At 39.2% G+C, this 21,197-nt stretch overlaps 1 protein-coding gene across 12 annotated transcripts in view; it reads right to left on the minus strand.

Moving 5' to 3' along the window:
• The window catches only part of HERC1 (HECT and RLD domain containing E3 ubiquitin protein ligase family member 1), a 102,462-nt gene that overhangs the window by 22,614 nt on the left and 58,651 nt on the right, over positions 1-21,197 (minus strand). For 8 of the 12 annotated variants that reach the window (XM_077185755.1, XM_077185757.1, XM_077185758.1 and 5 more), the window contains exons 26-47: positions 17,767-18,038; positions 17,251-17,466; positions 17,041-17,161; positions 16,262-16,499; positions 15,187-15,380; positions 14,100-14,255; positions 13,761-13,867; positions 13,415-13,525; positions 13,157-13,333; positions 12,296-12,535; positions 12,018-12,101; positions 11,022-11,542; positions 8,735-9,510; positions 7,850-8,048; positions 6,780-6,940; positions 5,504-5,620; positions 5,096-5,327; positions 4,249-4,373; positions 3,780-4,000; positions 2,326-2,594; positions 1,764-1,816; positions 349-549 (exon numbers count right to left, since the gene is read on the minus strand). In XM_077185755.1, coding sequence (XP_077041870.1) covers positions 349-549; positions 1,764-1,816; positions 2,326-2,594; positions 3,780-4,000; positions 4,249-4,373; positions 5,096-5,327; positions 5,504-5,620; positions 6,780-6,940; positions 7,850-8,048; positions 8,735-9,510; positions 11,022-11,542; positions 12,018-12,101; positions 12,296-12,535; positions 13,157-13,333; positions 13,415-13,525; positions 13,761-13,867; positions 14,100-14,255; positions 15,187-15,380; positions 16,262-16,499; positions 17,041-17,161; positions 17,251-17,466; positions 17,767-18,038 — 4,791 coding nt within the window. The remainder of the gene's footprint in view (positions 1-348; positions 550-1,763; positions 1,817-2,325; positions 2,595-3,779; positions 4,001-4,248; positions 4,374-5,095; positions 5,328-5,503; positions 5,621-6,779; positions 6,941-7,849; positions 8,049-8,734; positions 9,511-11,021; positions 11,543-12,017; positions 12,102-12,295; positions 12,536-13,156; positions 13,334-13,414; positions 13,526-13,760; positions 13,868-14,099; positions 14,256-15,186; positions 15,381-16,261; positions 16,500-17,040; positions 17,162-17,250; positions 17,467-17,766; positions 18,039-21,197) is intronic. The other 4 variants (XM_077185760.1, XM_077185763.1, XM_077185762.1 and 1 more) reach the window with 4 other exon arrangements.

The following is a 21,197-nucleotide window of genomic DNA, read 5'->3' on the forward strand; positions in this document are numbered from 1 at the left end:
TCCCAACTTAAATCCATTCATTGGGTTCTGCAAAACATGAAGTTACTGGCGTCTACTGTTTGACTACGGTCACAAGTTTCATTGGCAAAATTCAATCCTTCTGTCAATTCATAATGCCTCACACTCCTTTCTCTAATTTCCCTATAATAAAAGAACAATTCAGAGCCAGTCTCCACTTCCTCATGGTGGCAGGCAGGAAATACTCTCAGGATGTTCCTGCCTTGCCTCTAGAAAAATCCCACTATAAAGGAGAGGAGGTGGTGATGGTTGTTATCATTATTGTTGTTGCTGCTGTTATTATTATCTTATTATCATTCTTTCTTTAAATGAAATGGGTTACAAATGTACCTATTTGCATCAGTGTTTCTTCCATACTGTTGGTGGCTGTCACCATTGCAACTGAAGCACCCAAAGGGTCACTGTCAGGGAACTGAACGGGTTCAGGTACAATGCGTCGATCATTTAACCCAAGAGGCCCAGCCAACAGTTCAAACTCCTCTTCTCCTGTCAGCTTTTCATCTTCATCCACATCTAACATGTCCCAGTCTTCTAGAATTGGAGAAATATAATTAGACTTGGTTAAAAAAGATCAAATATTAAATAATTTCAATTAATTTTAAAAAAACCAAACAGTAGATGGTATGAAATGTGTATTGCAATCTACAGCACAGCAGAATTAAAAACTCAGCTTCTGATGTTGACATAGACATAACAAAGTGAATCAGAAAAACAAAATCCTGTTCTTGGCCCTCTCTATTCAACTCAACCTTTATACTGCACAAATGTTTTATGGAAGATTCTCTGAAGTATCAAACTAGCTACTCTTTAACAAGACAGACATTGGGGGTCATCACATACAACATAAGACAGCTCCAAAACCCAGGGTACAGTGAAAAGTGCAGGTGTTCAGTTATGCTTTAAATCATGGTAACATGTGTGTATTTCTAAGGACTGAATGGTAAAGACAGATGTTAGAAATTTCTGGTCTTCGTGTTTATCAAAAAAGCATTCATTAGCTCATGGGTCATAACTGAACCCCCAGGCTTTTGCTTTTCATTCCCAGGGAATTAAAAAAACCCCAACAACAAAGAAAAACCACTTTATCTGCAATTCAGTGAGACACTACCTTCACTTGCAGCCATTTACACACAAGTCAGCTTATATTTCCTGATCTCTCTGCTCTGTCTCACTCCACACACAGGAGAATCAGAACACCTTTGATCTACAGCAGACAGACTTGCCCTAAGCACTGCAGCACTCATTTAGTCTCAAATAGACAAATGTGGTAAATCACAAAATTGTGATCACAGAACCAACTGGGAAAGGTTTTCTACACACATCAGAAATAATCTGTTTAAAGTGAAAGCCATCCTCAGGATGCTCTCAGCTTGGACAAAGGGAGAAAAATAAAGAACAAGACTAATGGCAGACTTTTGGGACGCTAACTTACACTAATTAATTTCTCCAACAAAGGCAGCTGAAGAAAGATATTTGAACATAAGATTTTGTATGTGCAGTTCTGGATGTAAGATCTCCTCACAAGACCTTATCAACCCCAAGTTAGGTGTTTGCCCTTTCAGCTGCTTACAGTGGAAAGACAGGGGAAAGAGTCCACTGATTTTGTTTTCCAATTTGAACTAAATAAATCCCCAAAACTAAAATACTTTATCTAACTGGAAGAGATTTTAAAATATACCTTCAGGTTTATTTGCATGAAAGTACCTCTTAGAAAATACAAAACCCTGTGCAACTTAAAAACATACCTTCATAGACACTGTCTTGTTTACCTATTAGATCAGGTGCCTGGCCTTTGTACCTGTATGAAAAAATAACAAAGAAAGTTACTGAGCTACATATTTTATAAATATGTCTAAAAAATTTAAATTTGGTTCCCTTTTTAGTCTAATTTTACTGTTGGGTCTACATATGTTTATGAATGATTCCAGAAAAGCCTAGTAACAGAGAAACAGATAAAATGGTTTCTGAAAGTGTGTGTGAAGGGGGGAAGCACTTTGCAGTACTAATGTATAAAAAGTCCATAGAAAAAATACTGGAATTGTCAGACAAAATTGATTAAAAGCTTTCAAAAGTCACTAAGGAGGAGGCAACATCCCAAGAAATTATTCCTTGTTCTTAATTTAGAAACCAGAATTATCAATGCAACCTTTTTTTCCTAAATATGCATTTGTCAAATACAGAGAATTATTTTAAGTATCAGAAAATCCTGCTAGGAATTCTTCTCTCTTAAATCAAATCCCTAAAATGCTGATGGCTCGTAACCGTGTTTAGTTTCCTTTCTTTATCCACTGTCTCCTATTTCTGTACCTTTCTGAGGCTGATATTTTAGATTTGCTCTTGAGGGCCAGGTATTTCTCTCTGCAGATGCCACACAGGAGGTAGTAGGGGTTCCCACTGCCACACTCGCCCCCGAACCAGCCATCCACGTAGGAGCCGTTGCTGCGGTAGCCCTGGCGGTTGGCGCTGCGCCCACAGCCAGGGTGGTTCCTCTTCATGTGCTGGTTGAAGCTGACCACGCTGGACTCACACAGCTCACAAACCACCACTTCTTCTCTGTCTTCAGATTCACAGACGTGCTGCACAGCAAGGTTTGCACACGTTATTTGTACAGAATAAGTGTCTGCGCCTTAGATATGAAACATGCCAATATCCTTAGGTGGGTGTCCCTGACATTTCTATTTATTGTTTATTTATAGTGATATTTATATGGTTGACTGGTACAAAAGTAAAGCAGAAACATACAATTTATGACATAATGAAGACCATCTCAGAGCAGGAAAAACATTTGGAAGTAAAGCTTCTGAGCAGCTAATTTCCTATTTCATGTTAGACTGACTCAAGAATTCTTGACAGTGTATCTTTTCATTTGTAACACTGTCACATTCAACACTGTCTGTATCTGGTTCTCCTCAGAACTTGTCTGAAACTAGAGCTAAAAATGAAAAGAATCCTTTTTTGCTTTCAGATAACCGGATTTTACATTTACTGGGCAACAAAAATTACTATTTGTGTCAGCAAATATCAAGGTTTTATCTGAATGTGAAATCCATTTTTCATAATTACACTTGTGTCCTAAGTCAATAATTTCATTGAGATGTTTCAGTGACACAAGCACTCTGAAAAACTCAATATGCATCCTGCAACTTGCTTCCATATCAAAGCTAGGTAGCATCATAACTAGGAGGTGAAAAGCTGAGTCTTATGGGTTGATTGTCTAATCTGACACAGATAATCCAAAGATTACCAAAGTGCTATTATTATCTTTGTTTTCCATCTCAACAGTTTATTTAGTGCACAGAAAACTTCAGTGAGGACTGTTACCACATCCTTCCCAGAGAACGGACTACATGACACAAGAAAAACTGACTGAAGCGCAAATTACGTTGCTAGAGATTAGATACTATTAGCAGTAGCAGAAGAAACATTTATCACTGTGCTTGTTATCTCACACAACTAAACCATCTAGGAACACCTACTTGATTTTTTATTGGTATTATCAGAACAGCTCTATGTGTTCTGTTCTCATCTTCCAGGGAAGGGATAAGAAAGCTACATGTGGAAATGCAGAGCAAGAAGCACAAGAAATCACTATTCTTAATCTAGAGATGATGCTATAGAATACAAGATGATTTTAAGCACTGCTGGCACTCAGTAAGATACTTTCAAAGAGGCTCTAAACATACACATGTTGCTTTAAACTTGCAAATATAAGCATGCAAAAAGCAGTAAGTTAAAGCAGCCCCTGCTGCAGTCACACACACCCAGGTAGGCCAATCCAGTACCTCTGGGATCCACATTCCCAGAATATCATTATCACTAGCCAGGTCTTGCCCAAACATAGCTTCCATTGCTTCATCATCAAGGTCGATCTCCAACTCCTCATCCAAGTTGAAGTCATACAGTGCCCCTGGATCTTGCTGCAAGGAGATCCCTTCCCTGCGGCTCTGGTTCCTGTGGGCCTGCACCGAGCGGTACAATCCCGCTCAAGGTGGGAAAAGAGAGAAACAGGAAAGCAGGACTTTTATTTTCCACGGCAGAGAGCTGGCTGTACTTTCAATTTCTTTTTTGTTTTAACTCTTCTGCTGAACAATCTCCTTATCACCACATAAAACTCTTAAATATACATTGGCACACATATGAGGAGCTTTCTAAATGTCATGCAAAGTCCCAGTCCCTTTCCTATTCATTTCCTGGATAAGCAAAGCCCTTGGAATTCTTTCAGTCCCTTACCAGCACGTGCCAGCAACGTCCGAGCAGCTAAATCAAATTTGTGCCTCCGTGTGACAGCTGACCGACTTCGAGAGGGAGGGCCACTTGCTGCAGCTGCATTATCCACATGATCCAGATTATCAGGGCTGCAGGAATATGGAATTTACAGGTCAATTAAACCAAGTTTTAAACAACCATATACAGTAACTAAGTCATATTTATTAGCAATTTTCCCTTCCTTTAATGGAAGAAAAAAAAGGAATTCAAGAATCTTCAGTTTCAAGGAGCAGGTATATACTGTTTTGACTGTAAGAGTTACTTCAAACAAATCAGATGCAGCAAAGTCAACACCTACTTGATCTTCCAGAGGGCCTAAGCACAGCAGAAATTTTGAGAGAGCACTCATTCTATACTAGGTTAATTAGTAGCTTGAATAGTTAATTAATCAGCTTGAACTAGTTTTTTCTCCTCTTTTGAAGAAATAAAATCATCTCTGCTGTTGCTGGCTGGGTCAATTCGCCTTTGGCCTAACACGTGAATTTTGGCAAAACATGAATTTAATGGAATTTTGCTTTAATACTTGGTCTTTTAGCTAAAATACAGCTATACTATCAGCCCTTTTTTTTTCTTCATTCTTTTCTTTTTTTGCTGTGAAGAAAACATGTTCAGTTACATTCTTCCCCAGTTCTGCACACAAACAGTACAGGAAAATAAATGCACCATGTACACCTAATTTAATTGCATCTTTGCTTCTGCTCATGCTGTAACAAAATTCAAAAGCTGCATTACAAAGTAATGCAACAATGAATTTGTGAGATTTCCAGTTTCAGGAAACAGATTACAAGCAATTACAAGAAAATTCTTCTACCTCTCACTAAAGCCTTCCTCCAATTCAGGGGCATCAGCAGAAGGGATATCACCTGGAGACTGCAAATAGCAATGATCCCCAGATTTCCCACTGCTGCCAGAGACGACTGCTCCGTGCCGTGACTCTCCAGTCCCCTCTGACTGCGGCTCTTCATCATCTTCGTTTCCAGGGTGCTCGATCATCCACATGGCCAGCACTGTGATGTTCTGTGCATCTGCTTCTCCTCTGGCACCTGAAAGCAGGAAAACCACACTTTGGAACTGTATTTTACCACTGATGGTTACAAAAAGAGCAATCTGTTTTTTACAGAAATGGTTATAAAACTTAAAAATTAAGTATTCTACTGGAAAACAAGCGTTTCATGTGTATCCAGTCTTTCAGTTAAACTGATATTATAGCTATAATTACCTGTAGCTTCCATAGCTTTTGCAATCTGCCTGAGGGAGAACCCCATTTCTAGCAAGGGAACAGCAATGGCAGGAGGAGGAGGGGACGTTGAAAGTCGGCTGCTTGGATCAGACAAAGCTTAAAAGACAGAAAATGATAACTGTAAAGCACATAAATCTTTCTCTAGTGTTACTTTATTACACCTTACTACATGTGGAAATGCAGAGCAAGAAACAATCAGCTTGAACTAAGGGAATAATTACTCCCAACTTTCCTCTCAATTACTTTCCACATAATAAGACACTTTCTGTAACAAAACCAGATGGAGTTCCTTCTTCTTTGTAACATAGATTATGTTCACTGACTTGGTTTGATCAAGTAGGATACTGATGATATGCAAAAAACTAATTAAGCAATTTCTATTGTTTTCATTTTGAACTGTATCAATTATCTATTTGATCCATATTTAGGTAGCCTAGATAAAGTTATCCTTGTCTGAATCAGAGATTCCCAAGGGGTGAGATCATTATACATTCCTCTTAAGGTACAGAAAAAGACCTCAGCTGAACTCAGAACGTATCTGAGAAACCTCTTAGTGGATGATGGCTGTGATTCTGTGCAGAGTCATTCAAGGGACTCTGAAGAAGTCAGTTACTGCCCCAAACCCACAGTTTCTTTCTGACTTGCCATAAAAGTGATGTCTAATCAGTGAAGACAAAAATGCACTAACAAACAAACACTGTTGTGAAGACACTATCGCAACTAGAAGCAAGTCATCTCATCTATAAATCAAAAGAAAAAAAAAGAGACATGAAACTGAGGGGATCAGTTGCTATGCAACACATGAACCACTAAACACCCCAATTAATAGCACAGATATAAGGGCAAGAATAAAAAGTACTGGTGAATGTACCATAAAATACATTAATTCTTGTTTTCTGTGTGGTATGTGATCTAACAAAAGCTAGAAAATTACTGCACTTACCAGCAGCACGCAACCAAGTAAACAAGCCCAAATCAGATGAACATTTTGAAGCAGTTACCAATTATACTTCATTATTGTTTTTGAATCCAATCCACAGCTTTTAACACTCATTTTGTTTGCTTGATAAAGCCCACAGCTATATCACCTGTAACCTTTTTCCTAAGATAGTGACTAAAAGGTTTTCAACAATGCTTAGCATGTTTGTTTGCCTTAAGAAGAACTTCTGTTGGGTTTGCATCTCTTAAAACATGGCCCCTGAGCTCCTGTGACTTTCCTAACTTGTTCCCCCTTCTACTCCACTGACAAGTTTACCTGTGCGATTGGCAGGCCTTGCAGACTGGGAATCTGGAGAGGTCAAACTTTGTCTCCTTCCAACTTCATCTGAAGGAGATGTTGGTAAAGAAGATATTGGAGGAGTCTGAGCACGTCGTGCTGGAAGTACAGTTGTAGTAGGGTAACTGGAGAACATTTGCCTTGAAAAAAGAACAATATACATTTATGTTGAAGAGAGCCATGCTGAAAAAAGGTCTGACACAAGAAGTACATCCCACTGGAGTGCACTTGGCAAATCCTACTTGATGCAATTGAGTTCAGGAAGGGTAAGACACAACACGTACTTTGAGGCAATAGCTCACTTCTACCAACTTTATCTCTACAGTTAAGTTCTAAGCATGACATAAAAGACCCCTCAGAGACCAGGAGGTCCCCTAGGAGATAAAATATAAATAAACACTTTTCCCATTTCCATGGTTTGTTCAGAACTCAGGCTGACTAATAAATTAAGGCAGACTCACTAAGGTAAGTATTTGATGTTCACTGTCACAGTATGAAGACATTGTTCTGGCTTTTATCAAAAGATGTCTGCAAAACTTCTATGAATTAATAAACTTAGAAATGTATTCTATGCAAGGTAAAGCAGATTTCCTTCAACAGTGCAAACTGCCTCTGCAAATTGAGTAGCTTATCTTCCATTTCAGTATGTCAGGGTAAGCTGAAAGAACATCTTAGCTTTACAGGATGTTACCTACCAAGATCTATTCTGGTCTGAGAATCAAACGTTCACTAAAATGAATTTCAGAGATTTGTAATTTAAACTATACCAGATAAACATGAGAACTGAAGAACAACTTAAGGAGAACATTTTCTCCTTTTTAAAGAATTCAGTTATTACATTTATAAATGAGTGTATAGCAAAAGCTTAACAGCTTTCTAATAAAAAACACATGCCGTGCAAGGCAAAGTAACATTTAAACAGTGTCCCTCTGCAGGGGCAGTTCTTGGCAGCATTTTTAAGGGCTTAGGCAGCTGAAGACATATATTCTACCTAAACCATGCAAACTGGTTCCCTACACAGAATCATACATGCTAAAAGGATTTTTTACCTCAGCAGACTGAGAGGCATAACACCAGGTGATTCTGATGCAGGAACTGTTTCTGTATCAGTCACTGGCGTAGTAGCAGTGGTGGTATCCTCCAGAGAGCTGCTCATGAAAGATGTTGTGCTAGAAGCAGAAGGGCTGGTTGTAACTGGTGTTTGGGCTTGCTGAGACTGATCACCTTCTTCTACTTGTTGCTCCACTTCTGCAACAGAAAAATAAGGATGTTCTAGCAACATTAATTGTGCAGATCAAACCAGTAACCATGGCTAAACTTTCAAAAGTAACTACTGTTATTTAGAATTCATCCCAGAAAAAGAAAGGGGTGTGCAGATTCTGCCACTAACTCATGGACTTGAGTAAAGAAATCAGTCCAGGAGCTCTTGCTGTTCTCACAGCGATACAAGGTAAACATCAAACAAACCATTTACTTATGCAAAAGGCTATGATATTCAGATTTATGGTTGTAACAGCCTGGATTGTTCTCAAAACAGACAAAAGGGGAAGAGGTCTTAGATAAAAGTACAGCTGATTAACTATAAACCTATTTTTAACTCAGCTGTGCAACAGCATTTTAAGGGGTTTTTATTGTTGGTTTAGAAGAAGCGCACGCAAATCCTTCTGACAAGTATACAGAGCACTGATCATTTTTAGAAATATTAAAGACATTAAAAACTTATTTCTGATTGATATGCATTCACTTTTTATGAAGATAAGGAATTAGGAAAAAGGCAAAAAAATCAGTGTTATATCTATAAAACAGTAAACGGAGTTCTGTAAAATTTCTCTGATTCAGATTCCCCCCAAAGTACAACCACTACAAATCAGCAAGACTACGTTAACTGTATTAGCCTTGTTACTATTCATTTTCATCTCTTTTTGAAAACGTACCTTGTTTAAGTCTGCCACCAAACTGGTCCTCCAGCAGCCCATGCACCACTAATTTGTAGATCATGGCCTGTGCCCGCTCCAGGTCAGCCAGCCCCAGCGCTCTCTTGATGGGCGAGCGCATGACGGCGCGTTTCACCATGTGCCGCATCAGGAACTGCAGCGCCGCGCGCAGCTCCACGTCCTCGTGCACCACCGGCGACCCCGCGCAGTCCGAGTTGTGGCCGTTCTCTGCCAGCACTTTGGGGATTAACAGCAGCTCAGCATACTTACTACAACTAAGAAGAACACTAAGTGACTTCATAGCACCAAGATAAAGGTAGGACAGCTGCACAGCTCGGATTTCTGACTGCACTATATCGTGACTTCGTGGGGTGTGCTCATGATTCTTCTTTCTTCCTTCAGCAGGCTGGTGCTGGGATTCCATACCTAGTGTTGATGGTTCTAGAGAAAAGGAAACAATTTCATTTTCCGACTTAGAGGTTGTAGCACCGTGTCCTTTGTTATCATCAGCACTTTGGCCTAATCGTGTATCTGATCCAATGTCACCCTCCATTTTCTGCTCCATTTCCCCTTTATCTTCAGATTCATGTCTGTGTTTTTTCTCATGTCTCTTGGTGCTTTGCTTTCCCGTATCTTCATGAATGCCAGTCAGATAGGTAAGGTCCAGTAACACAGTAGCTGTCAGCCCACGAAATCTTGCAACATCAAAAGGCAGTGGTTCACAGGGCTCCAGATTATACAACGGAGTATCACTAGGCGACCAAAAAGTTGGGAAGCTTTAATAAAGATCAGAATGACACAGGAAAAAGCAAGTGAGGGAGAGACAGAAGGAAAGTTCAGGAAGTAATGTAGGCAAATAAGATGCAAAATATATTTAATAAAACAAACCAATTCTAAAAATTAAATGCAAACAGGGAAAAATGAGGTTATGATCAGAAAACAGGGAGATATGGTTTCAAAGCAAATGCAACAAAGCATACACAGGTTTTCAACAACAAGCACTGAAACCCAGAAGCCCCACAGAAGCCATCCATTCTGTGCTAACACAGGCTCTGGATATAATACTTATCAGAAATATGGAACAGACTTTTATTAAGAAAAACTATCTGAACGTAAATATTATCATCATACCCGAATCTTAACAGGTATAAAAGCTTATAAAGAAAACTTTTAAACATTAAGGAAAAGCTTTGATTGACCTCAGCTATTCATCACCACGAGCACACTACTGAGAGCTCAGGACAATTCTGTCTCTGGTGTGTCAGGACAGACCACCCAGTGAGGACAGTGACCTTTGAAAAACACAGGTCAGAAAACCTAACAGACAGATCTACCTGTCCATCTATATTCAGGGATATTTTCTGGTACTATTTAGGACTGTTACACTTGACTAATTTTCACTTAAAGCAGGACAAAAATTCACCAGCCTGTATTTTCATACATCCAGCAGATAAATGACTTTTAAATCTTCCTTTTACTATCCCAAAAACTTTTCTACTCTTACAATGTAAACTTCTACCTAAAAATGAAAGCAAGCTTTAGCCTGGTTTTAATTAAAAAGGTGAAAAATGAACCTAATTAAATGCTTTATCAAAAGCTTGCTTATGATCAAGTGCTATTCCACGTTACTCAAATAAAACTTTGAATTATTTTGAGGGCTACACTGTCACATGGGCATACTTGAAAGAATTTACACCTGAACTAAATCAACTGCACTTTGGTATATTTAGTCAAAGGGACCACAGCCTTTGACATTTAGTCAAAGGGACCACAGCCTTTGCAAAGACAAAACAGACATAATGTTGCAACAGCTGGAAAAGCAAAGTGACCTCGGCTATTTCAGAATGTAATTGTAACTGGCAGGGAAAAGAAAAATAAAAAGTCACTGCTCAATTTCCTCAAAAGACTTCTTCAGCTATAGGCAGAAGGAGTTCAAGGAACTAAGTTAATCACGTCTTCTCCACACAAAAACACAGGCAATTCTTGTGAAAGCACCAAGAAGCTCAGAGAAGCTTCATTTCAGCTTCCCTCCAGGTGCTTTCCCTTTGAAGGCTTGTCTGCAAGACAGGTGGGAAAAGGAGCATCTCCTTCCAGCCTTGAACACTTGAAGGCAGGTGGGAGAATGAATGAACACTACCTCAAGGCAGCATTAATTTCGGTATCACTGAAGTCTACAATTGAAGTAATTGATCAGCATGACTCTAATATAAAGGAAAGGTTTCTTCTGAGGATTTCCAAGCACAAACCACTACCACTACACAGCAAAAAGTGCAGGAAATGGGCATACCTGATTGTAATCTCTGCTTCATCCCACTGGACCTTGGCAGAGGTACTGCCCTCCTTCACCACCCCCAGCAGGGTGGCATGACGGCCCGTTTGCTTGTGGACACATCGACCTCCAACTCTGAGCCCAGCATCCACTCCTCCAATCACGGCTAGGACAGGCCACACCTCCACACAGAGCATCTTCAGCTGCAGCTCGGACAGCTCTGCCAGGCCATGGCGGCTGTGCTTGCTTTTCTCCTCCTCTTTGTTTTCTTTCTCCTCTCTCACCTCGTTCTCTTCTCGGCTTTGAACGGAGCGACTTTTCTTCAGTTTTTGACCTGCTTCCTTAAGACATGTTTTGATTTTATTCAGCCTTTCCATCATTTTTTTATTGATGCAGTGTGTCCAGCGGTCTGTGCGATGCAGGATTCGAATGAGCTGGATGGTGGCTTCTGCCAGCACTGCAGCAACAGGGCTGCAGATGGGATCACCAGGCAGCAAATCTCTTGGTGTCCCACGCATCTGCATATCACAGATCTTCACCTGTTTTAAGAGAACAGTTTTCAAATTATCTTCTCAACATACCTCAATAAGCTCTTCTTATAAATACTGGAGTGGCCTGGAATAGAAATAATTACTAGCACTGTCTTTTTTTTCCCTCAGAATCCCTAGGATATCCACCTTAACAGTGAGCAAAACCTCCATCCTTCAGACTCAAGGATGCTGAAACCACGTATTTCATGGTTTCTCACACAAGACTATCTAGAAATCCTAATACTACACTTTCCTTGGTTTCTGGGGAATAGAATATTTTGTGTAGAACATGAAGCCTTTAAATCTATTCTAAATACTAAAATACATTTTAACTTTACAATAGGTTACCATAATTGAAACACTCTGTATTAGCAACACTGTTTTGGCCAGTAATGCAAAGCAGCACCATAGAGGCTGCTCTGATGAATACTGACTCTGTACCAGTCTAAACCAGTAAACCTCCACAGATGAACATTTCAGTTACCTTCTCTCCTGGGTTACTGCTATAGAACATAACACAAGGGTATAACTCAGCTGCATCCACGTCTTCAAAAGCTAGTTTTGGCTCCTAGGGAAGAAGCAAAAGAAAAACCCCTCAGTCTTAGAACACCCTAACAAGCAAAAATATGAAACACGAGAAAGTTATGTTTGTATTATAAATCTTCTAAGTACTGCAACTGCCAAATGTTTTAACTCTCATGCTTATCCATGCCATATTACCTTCGCAAGAAAACCCACCAAAAAACTAATTATGTTAAATACCTCTCCATTTTTACCAAAGGAAATAGTTCTTGCTTCCATATCTAACACACATGTAATGAAATCTCCTTGGGTAAAGCTTGACAGAGTCAAAGTCTGCTCTCCATTGTGATACAGGTTGCCACTGTAGGCTCTGTAGAGCCACATATCCGAGGTAGTGCGGTGGTTGAAGTCATGCACGGGCCAGCGAGACACTCCCACACAAGTGCCTTCATTGCCTCTGTTCTCCTTCACGATGTAGAACTAACAGGGCAAAACAAACACACAGGGAAAAACATCAGGAATATACACCTGAACACAACAGAGCAATGAAAATCTTCCTTACATAAATGTATGTCTGCTTTTAACTGTTTGTCACAGAAGCTTTTAATGAGAAAAACAGTAAGTTTATATGCTAAAACCATTTTAAAAATCCTTCCAAATGATGTATTTAACTCTGCTCTCATCAGTCAGGCTGATGTGTATTTTTTGCAGGAAAACAACATGCTTTGTGAAATGTTTTTCTACAAAAAAAATCCTAAATCTACATAATTCAGTAGGTAAGTTTTGCAAAACTGCACATGCATGCTGACTATGGACCTTAGGGGCAACTGCCATTACCTCTAATAACACATAACAATCTCCAATCTGCATGCTGAAATACTCAAATCCCACCACTCAAAAGCAGACACAAACTCTTCCCTTGGCACTGAAAAATCACAGAATGACTTAGGTTGGAGAACATCCTTACAATTATTGAGTCTAACCATAAATGTAACACTGCCATTTACTCAAGAAAAACACAGGCAGCTGCTGTTAATAAAACATAGCACATTTCCAAAACAATGAGAGAGAAGGTAAGAAATACACATTTATGCAAACTACCTTCCACTGGTAACACCCAGAAGTAACTCCAGTGGAAGCTAAGCCATATCCTTTGCCTCCACTTCCATGAGTTAGAATCTGCCCGTTCTCCACTATGCAGCACTGAGCTTTCTCAGGATCAAAGGACACTTCCTGGATGGGAAGATTCTCATCTTCATCCTCAGACTCTCCTTGCTTCTACGAGAAATAGAACAAAATATCTGTAGTAAATGTAATTCAGCTGCATTCAGTCACAAGACAAAGTACAAGCACTGTTACCTGGAGCTTTATTTCCTGTTCTTTCTCCTTTATTTGAATTGCATGTTTGGCCTGGGCTATGGGACTCTCCCACATGCAGTCAGACAGAAGTGAGAACAGCCGTTCAACAACCTGGGGCATGGGGATACAATTCAGATCATTTTAATGCCAACATGAGGACAGCAGCAACATTATATTGTTTTACTTTGCTTTGTAGGTATAAACATCAAAATATTTAGTGTTCTTAGATTAACAAGTAAATACACTGAGCCTTGTTTGACTTGGATTTTGAAACCTATGAAACATTTAGCAGTTTAAGAGAGAGATTTTTGAGGAAATGTGAAAGTTTATAACAAAATATAAAGACCTGAGCCATCTGATCATCTTCAACGCCAGATTCACATGCAGGTAACACAGCTTCTAGTACATGAAGTGCAAGCAGTCTAGTCCTCAAATTGCCAACCAAGGGAACTCCTGAAGACGGAACAACGTGTCAATAATCTTAAAATTACTTCAGCTTCAGGCCTGCCCCCGGTTCCATGCCCCCAGTGCCCCAAAGTGTAAGCCCTGTACACCTATACTGCAGTTGGTTTGAATTGTTCACTAGGAACTCACTATGCAATACATGTTCTAACAGGGCTTAGTTTTTGGAATTGTACTACAGAAATGCAAAGTAACCATGGAGCACATTTGGACATGATCATACCTGAGCAACACTTCTGGGAAGCAATGTTAAGAAGGACTTCTGTCCACTTTGGAGATGCCATCTTGGACTGAATTGCTTTTGAAGACACAACTCTACGCAGGAACACAAGGAAGTCTCCCAGGTGCAATTCTGCTGCATGTTGCTTTCGGAGGGCAGCTAGGAAGTTAAAGCAAAAGTTTTCATTTACAGCCTTAATATTACAACTTGACTGGCAGTCCTGGTTACCAGGAACAACCTGTTCTGCAGGTAAAAGCACAAGGATCAGTTATTACAGGGTGGCTGGCTGTTAACCTCAGCTGGCTGGTGCCCACCAAGCTGTGCTCTCAACTCCAGCTCCTCAGCAGGACACGGAGAGAAAATAACATTAAACTTTGGTGGGCCAAGGTAAGGGAGGGAGACCTCTGTGCAAAGACCTCATATTCTAATTCCTGATTAATTATCTTACTAATTCATCAGGCATGGCTTTACTTTAAAGTGAAGACAGTTAAAAGCACAAACAAAAACATATATATCCTTAAAACCAAGCTACAATAAAAATTCTTCAAAAGCATTTCCACCAAAATTCAAAATGCTCATTAAGGGATTGTAAGCTACATGAAGATACCAGTAAGCTTATTTCAGAAAGTACTGAAATCTTTTGTTGTGGATTTTCCCATATGACACAGTAGTGTCACCTTCTTGCCATCCACTCGGACTGCAAAACTGCATAATACAAACCAAATACAATAATTTCCTGAATAAAGCTGTATTTATTAATTTAGATAATTAAATTTCTATTACCGCATTTATGAAAAACACTACGACAACCAACTCATTTTTTAAGGAAAACTATATTCTCTTCCTAATTCCAAGCGCAATGAAGTAATTCTTATTCTCAGCTTGCTCCTGTCCTTGCAGTTTTGTGCATCAATTCTGTGTAAATCTGAACTGAGCACAAAATCACTTGATGACTTTAATCTAAATTACAGAATTAAAAATGACCCAACAAAAACCAATACACAATAGAGTGGATGAGCACCTCAGCATTCAGTGCTTTCTTCTGTTTCCTGGTATTTTACAATTGTTAGAAATTATGTAAGATAATTACCTCTGAAGTCTCTCTTCTCATTATCCCCATTTGAATCTGCCTTTTTTGATTCCACTTCACCTTCCTCAGCTTCCCCTTCTCCAAAGGAAGCCATCAGCATCACACCAGCTTGTGATAGCAAGTTCTTCAGCTGGCTGCATAATAAATCCAGCAAGGACTGTACCACCTTTGGGCTCAGTTTATCTGCATAGGTTCTGTACACACACAAAAAAAAAATTAAGAGTACTTGAGAGCTGATCTAAGGAACAGTAATTGCAGAAGGTTACTCTTCCCCATCCTCCATTACAGGCTTAAATTCTTTTTAGTATTTTAACCCTATCTTTAATACAAATGAAAACAGTCCTAATCTTTGGAGTCAAAGGATAAGTTTTCAGTACTTTCTAGGGTAAAGAGGAACAACTCCATTAATTAAACATAATTCCACTGCAATTTCTATGCACAGGGTGCTGTTTGGGTTTGGGGGATTTTTTTGGTGTAGGATTATTGGGCTCTTTTACATAGATTTGGCAGGTAAATGCAATGTGTTGTACAAAGACTGAAAGGAAGATGCATATACTGAATATCAAACAACACTCTCACTTCAACTAGAAAACCCCTTCTCCACTTGTGTTTTCTTTACTGAGTAAGAATAAATATTTAAGTATTGCTAGGACTTTGCATGCTGGCCCATGGTCTAGCACTCTTTCTCAGAAAATTCTTTCATATTCTGGAAAGAAGCACTATGTCCTGCTCTGAGAAACTCTCACATTACCAGTACTGCTTTTACACAGCAACAGGAAATCTTATCACATCAACTGAACACCTCCACACAAAGCTGAAGAAGCAAAGTGGGGTAACTGGAATCCAGTGTTTACAGACCATAAAGTTGTGACTATTCAAGTTCAAACACTCTCAAGTGAAAATATTTGTCAGCCTTACATGTATCTTTCCTATGAATAATGTGACTACTCTTCCCCCCCACCCCTTCACTTATGTATTTCTGAGCAACATTTACTGTTCTAATGAAAGCCCACACATTTTTCAAGGGTGCTGATAAGCTCAGTGATGAAGTTTCCCAAAAGCAAGGGACACTCACCCTGTGGTGATAGCCAAGATCTGCAGCAGTCTCGTGCTGGCTACTTTCAAAGCTGTGCTGAGCTGAGATATCCCAGTTTTGGGCAGCAGCTGCAGGGGCTGTCCTAACATGGTGTCTGTGCCACACAGCTGGGACAGCACATTTAACAGCCCCGTGGAAATGGCCAAGGAGACATCAACAGGCTGATAGTGCACGCTGAGAGCAAAGACTGTCACCAACAGAAGACGCTGTTGTGCTTCTAAGATTAAAATAAAGTCATTTTTTATTAATAAGATGTTCAGAGTAAGAATAATAAGACAGAAGATTAGCAGATTATTTTTAAAATATAATTTAATTAATTAAATTTTCAAAGAAAAAGTGAGTTTTGTCAGACATTTTGAGGTACTCTTTCTGATGAACCACTGCACTCTTCTTTAGCTCAATGTAACTCTATGTCAAAATTGTCCAAGAAAGAGTAGCACACAGATCCAGCTTATCATTTAATGTTCTGAGGCTAAAACTCAAACCAGAATCTTCTCTCTGAGATAAGGATAACTGGGTGAAATACTTCATTGTGTACTTTTTTCACATTGTTTCTCAAAGTGAAACACCGAAACGACCCAGGTAATAACAGCCACTGGGTTCTACCAGCCAAGGCAGATTTCTCTTTCAGGAAAAGAAGTCAGATAGATAATTCAGTGAATTCTGGTCACTAATATCAAAGTCTGCCTTGGAAAACATACAAGCTGTTCTACTGTACATTAGGGAACGTCTGGTTTGCAAATCTGCTTTTCACTTACCTATGTGATGCTTATTAGCTTGCAGAGCTCTTTCTAAAGTAGCAGATAATTGCTGGTAAATTTTGTGCACAGCCACCTGGATTTCAATTTGAATACTCCTCTTGGCTGCTCTGATACCATCCTGGGCCAAACAAACAAATAACTATTATAAAAACGGAGACATTTTTATCACTGGCTTATTGAAACAGCAGAAACTGCTGAAGTACACACCTGGTAGTGATGCAATCTTACACTCTCTCCTTTGGCCCCTGCATGTCCCACAGTGCCCAGACCAAAGCAGCCAGCAAGAAACTGGAGTCTGACAGAAGTAAGCAGTGAAGAAGACTGAAATCCTGGTACTTGGCGGCTTCCCATTAATGGCACACAGCCCTTTTCCTCCATTCCTGACAGAAGCACCAAAATCTGATGAAGCGCTTCCAGACGAAGCTAAAAATAAAGGCAGGCAAAAGACAATATGAACTCAGTAGCCAGAACCCTTAGAAATGGAAAGGGGATTCTAGTGAACTGTCAGCAAAGATGAATGAGGTCACTGCTTTCTCCTTCACTTTTTTTTTTTCTAAAAGGGAACACCTTCAGTTTTAGTTTGTTTACATAACGTTCCCAGCTCCAATTGAGATATTTAACAGAAAAGAAGGAAAAATTACTTTAATAGAATGTGGACACAGTTTCAAAAAAAATTCCTAGAATGAGCATAACATATGAAGAATAAGAAGAGTTGAAAATTACCTCAGCCCTCAACTGCTGCTGCTCCATTGCAATTACTGATGCTTGTGGACTGGTGGACATACTTTCCTCTGGTTCCTTAAATCCTGGGGAGTTTCCCACATCTCCACTTACAAAACTGACAGCGTTTTCAATCAAAGTATGAACTCCAAGGGATCTTGAGAGATCAAAATCGGACTCAACAAATGAGTAGGAGGATGTGTATAACCAATCTCTGCTGTGCTTCAGTCGAACCCAGGAGTCACTCAGAGATTCCATGTGACTGTGCATTGCTCCTAAAGGTACACACAAGGAAGTCTCATCAACTCCAGTTCAGGTAACACATTTTGGCAGTAGGTAAAGACTAAGCTGCTGCTACTGACACAGGTGGAAAATGAATATTCATGTTATTTATACCATGCATTAAGCAACTTAGAGCAAAACACTTGATTTAAATTTACAGCAATTTCCCTAAAGAAAAGGCTGTATTTCTTTTAAATGCTCAGCACTACTGTAACAAGCTGCCATGTGAAAAAAAAACAAAAAGAAGCCACTCAAACTGCTCAGCTTAAAGCTGGAATACGGAATAAAAATGCTTTGCAGCTAAATGACATAACAGTGAAGAAAAGATTTTCTACCAACACAACTTATGCACTTGGATATTTACTTTGAGGTTTAAACATAAAGCAAGAGTGGATTTTAATCAAGCCACTGTATTTCATAGTTTTGAAAAAGCACAATGTTATTTTGAATGAAATATTTACAGAATTCATGACTGCAGAAGAGAACAGAAATTTTTTTTAGACTAAAGAGAACTTTGACTCAAGATAGACACGTTTATTAAAACACTATCTAGAGTAAGTGTTAGATCTCTGCCATCTGGCAGTTTCACAAGTCTATTTTCAAGTATTTCCTATCATCAGCATGTCATCACCTGAAACTTTACTACCACTAATAAATGGACTTCTTCAAATGAGCATCAGTCCTCATTCTGCAGCACTGGAATTCATCACCACAGGTTTGATCCAATTTCCAAGAGAGTTTTGCTAGAACTCTCTCCCTGGCACAAATGAGTGCCATGCCACTCAAGCCATAACTTCATTAGCAGTCAATTGATAGGCATCAGTCAGTATTTTACTCCTCTTGTAAGTGCTGTTTGCCCACTTGGAGCCATGCAAAGTATGACAAGAGGGCACACCCTGCTCAGAAGAACTTCCCATCTGTACAGAGAGACTGTCTGGACACCTCTGTGGAAACCTAAACTGTGTACAAAAAATGTTTAAATATTTATCTACCTTGTGTACAGTAAGTTATAATTTGGAGAATCACAACCTGCTCACAGTACTCATAGACATCTGTATTACTTCAGTTTTAAAAATCTTTCTGCAGGGTATCAGCTTCAAACATTATTAAACATAGCCATTTTCAGAGAAAAGTCACACAAAGTCATAGGAATTCATCTGTCCAAAGCTTGCTTTCAACAGTAAACCTGAGTTCCAGTGCTAACAGCCAGATCCAAGTGACAAGGCCTCCTTTAATGCTGCCTCCCTACAGCAGCTGCTCACAGGAACAAGCAAAGACAGACACAGCAGTTTTGAACCTGGGCTAACTTTCCTAGAACCTACATAACTTTTTTCCTGAAGTAAAGGCAAAATGCTGTTACTCTGCCAATGAGTCAGCACGTTGCAGGTCACAATTTGCACCTTCATGCAATTTACAAATTCAAAATACTGTGAAATTTTGCTTCCCTTCTGTCAACCAGGTTACCTTCACTTAGTTGCCAAAAATTTAATTTTTTTGTCAGGGCTACGAATTATGAAAACCTCTTCACACCCCATTCTGTTTTCAGTAAATAGTGTTAACGTGCATTTCCATAGTATTCCTTACTAAGCAGACTGTTAAGGCTTCAGGAAGAGCCATCACAGTACTTAGGCCATACAGACTCAAGTTTATTTTGGAAAATGCAAAGATCATGTTCAAACACTTCTTTTCAAAGTGCAATCTAATTTCCTAATCTCTTCTGCTTTACATAACACAGGAAGACTACATGGTTTACAGAGAACAACCTATTTTATCACCTTTACTGTGAAAAAATTTAAAGAAATTGTTACTCAATTTTACAATTGATACCTGGCAATAATATTTAAAAAAATAGATCACCTTTACTCTAATTTCTCTAATTTTAACATCAATTGTTATAATAGTTGCTTTAAAGCTTTTCTTGAAAATCTAAGTTACATGGGGAAGTGGCTGGTGAGAAATATAAGTAAGACAGAACAGAACAAACAGGTGCTAAAATATTTGGTTTCATGTAGGAAGCAATTTCCTGGCAAGTGCATGGAGAACAGAGCCCAGGAGAGAGGATAAATGAAGCCTCAGATTGCTCACAGGAAGCAGAGCTAAACCATTTCCTAGTCCACAGAACATGGCCTACAGAGCAAGAGCTCTTTCCAAAAGCCCCAAAGCCCTCCAGCCTCTGTACAGCAGGAGAGCTCCAAGCACCCCACAGTGACTTCAGCTTCCTCCCCTCCACCTGCCCCACTGCACTGTGCCACAGCACAGAATCAAAGCATTTGTCAAGAAACAAAAGCCAATTCCAGTGGCTTGAATCATAAGCTAAAGGAAATCTTTAACAGGTTTACAGAACATCAGAAGAAAATTTAGTTTTGATAGGCAACAAACCTTATAAGAAGCCCAAGCACAAATTAATAAAACCCTAAATTATTTAATATTTTAAGAAACTATGACATCTTAGTTAATTGTTTTAGTACAAAATGCAAGAATGTTTAAATATAAAACCAATGTAAAAATATTTCTAATTTGGAGAAAAGTGCAATGATTACGAGTTACAGATTAAATATAGAACAATAGAAGTTATAATTGAAAGGAGAGAGTTTAAACACAAATATCAGGAATCAAAGGAGAATACTCCAGAACTAAAGATGTTTAACCATTAGGGCACAGAGTAAATTCTTCCCTCTTGAACATACTACATATCAGCAGAATAATCAAATATGTGACTACATTGGAGCTCAGCTTGATTCTGTGTAACATCAATCACACAGAATTGATTGCAGTACAGCGCTTCCAGAAGCCTGCACAATCACATGAACAGAGCTGCACAGATGAATAAACCTGAAGCTTACAGTAAAACAAGAACTTTACTTGTCCTTAAAAGCCAGCTTGTAATAATGAGCTTTCTAAATGAATGTGGCAGAGCTGCAATCCACACTTTATAGAACAAAGGAAGCTATGTAGGGAAGCTATAGAGACAAAAAATAAACATGCCATCAGTTACTTGCTTGAAGCTCTTCTTTTTTCTGGGGCTCAACTGGCCAAAAAGGAGTAAATACACTACACCACACAAGAAGCAGAAGACAAAAGCACACATTTGAAACAGAAGGTAACATACTCATAAAATCTCTGCCTCATGTTATTCACAATCAGTCTCATCT

The sequence above is a fragment of the Agelaius phoeniceus genome, chromosome 13 (assembly GCF_051311805.1).
Source record: "Agelaius phoeniceus isolate bAgePho1 chromosome 13, bAgePho1.hap1, whole genome shotgun sequence".
Taxonomy (NCBI): domain Eukaryota; kingdom Metazoa; phylum Chordata; class Aves; order Passeriformes; family Icteridae; genus Agelaius; species Agelaius phoeniceus.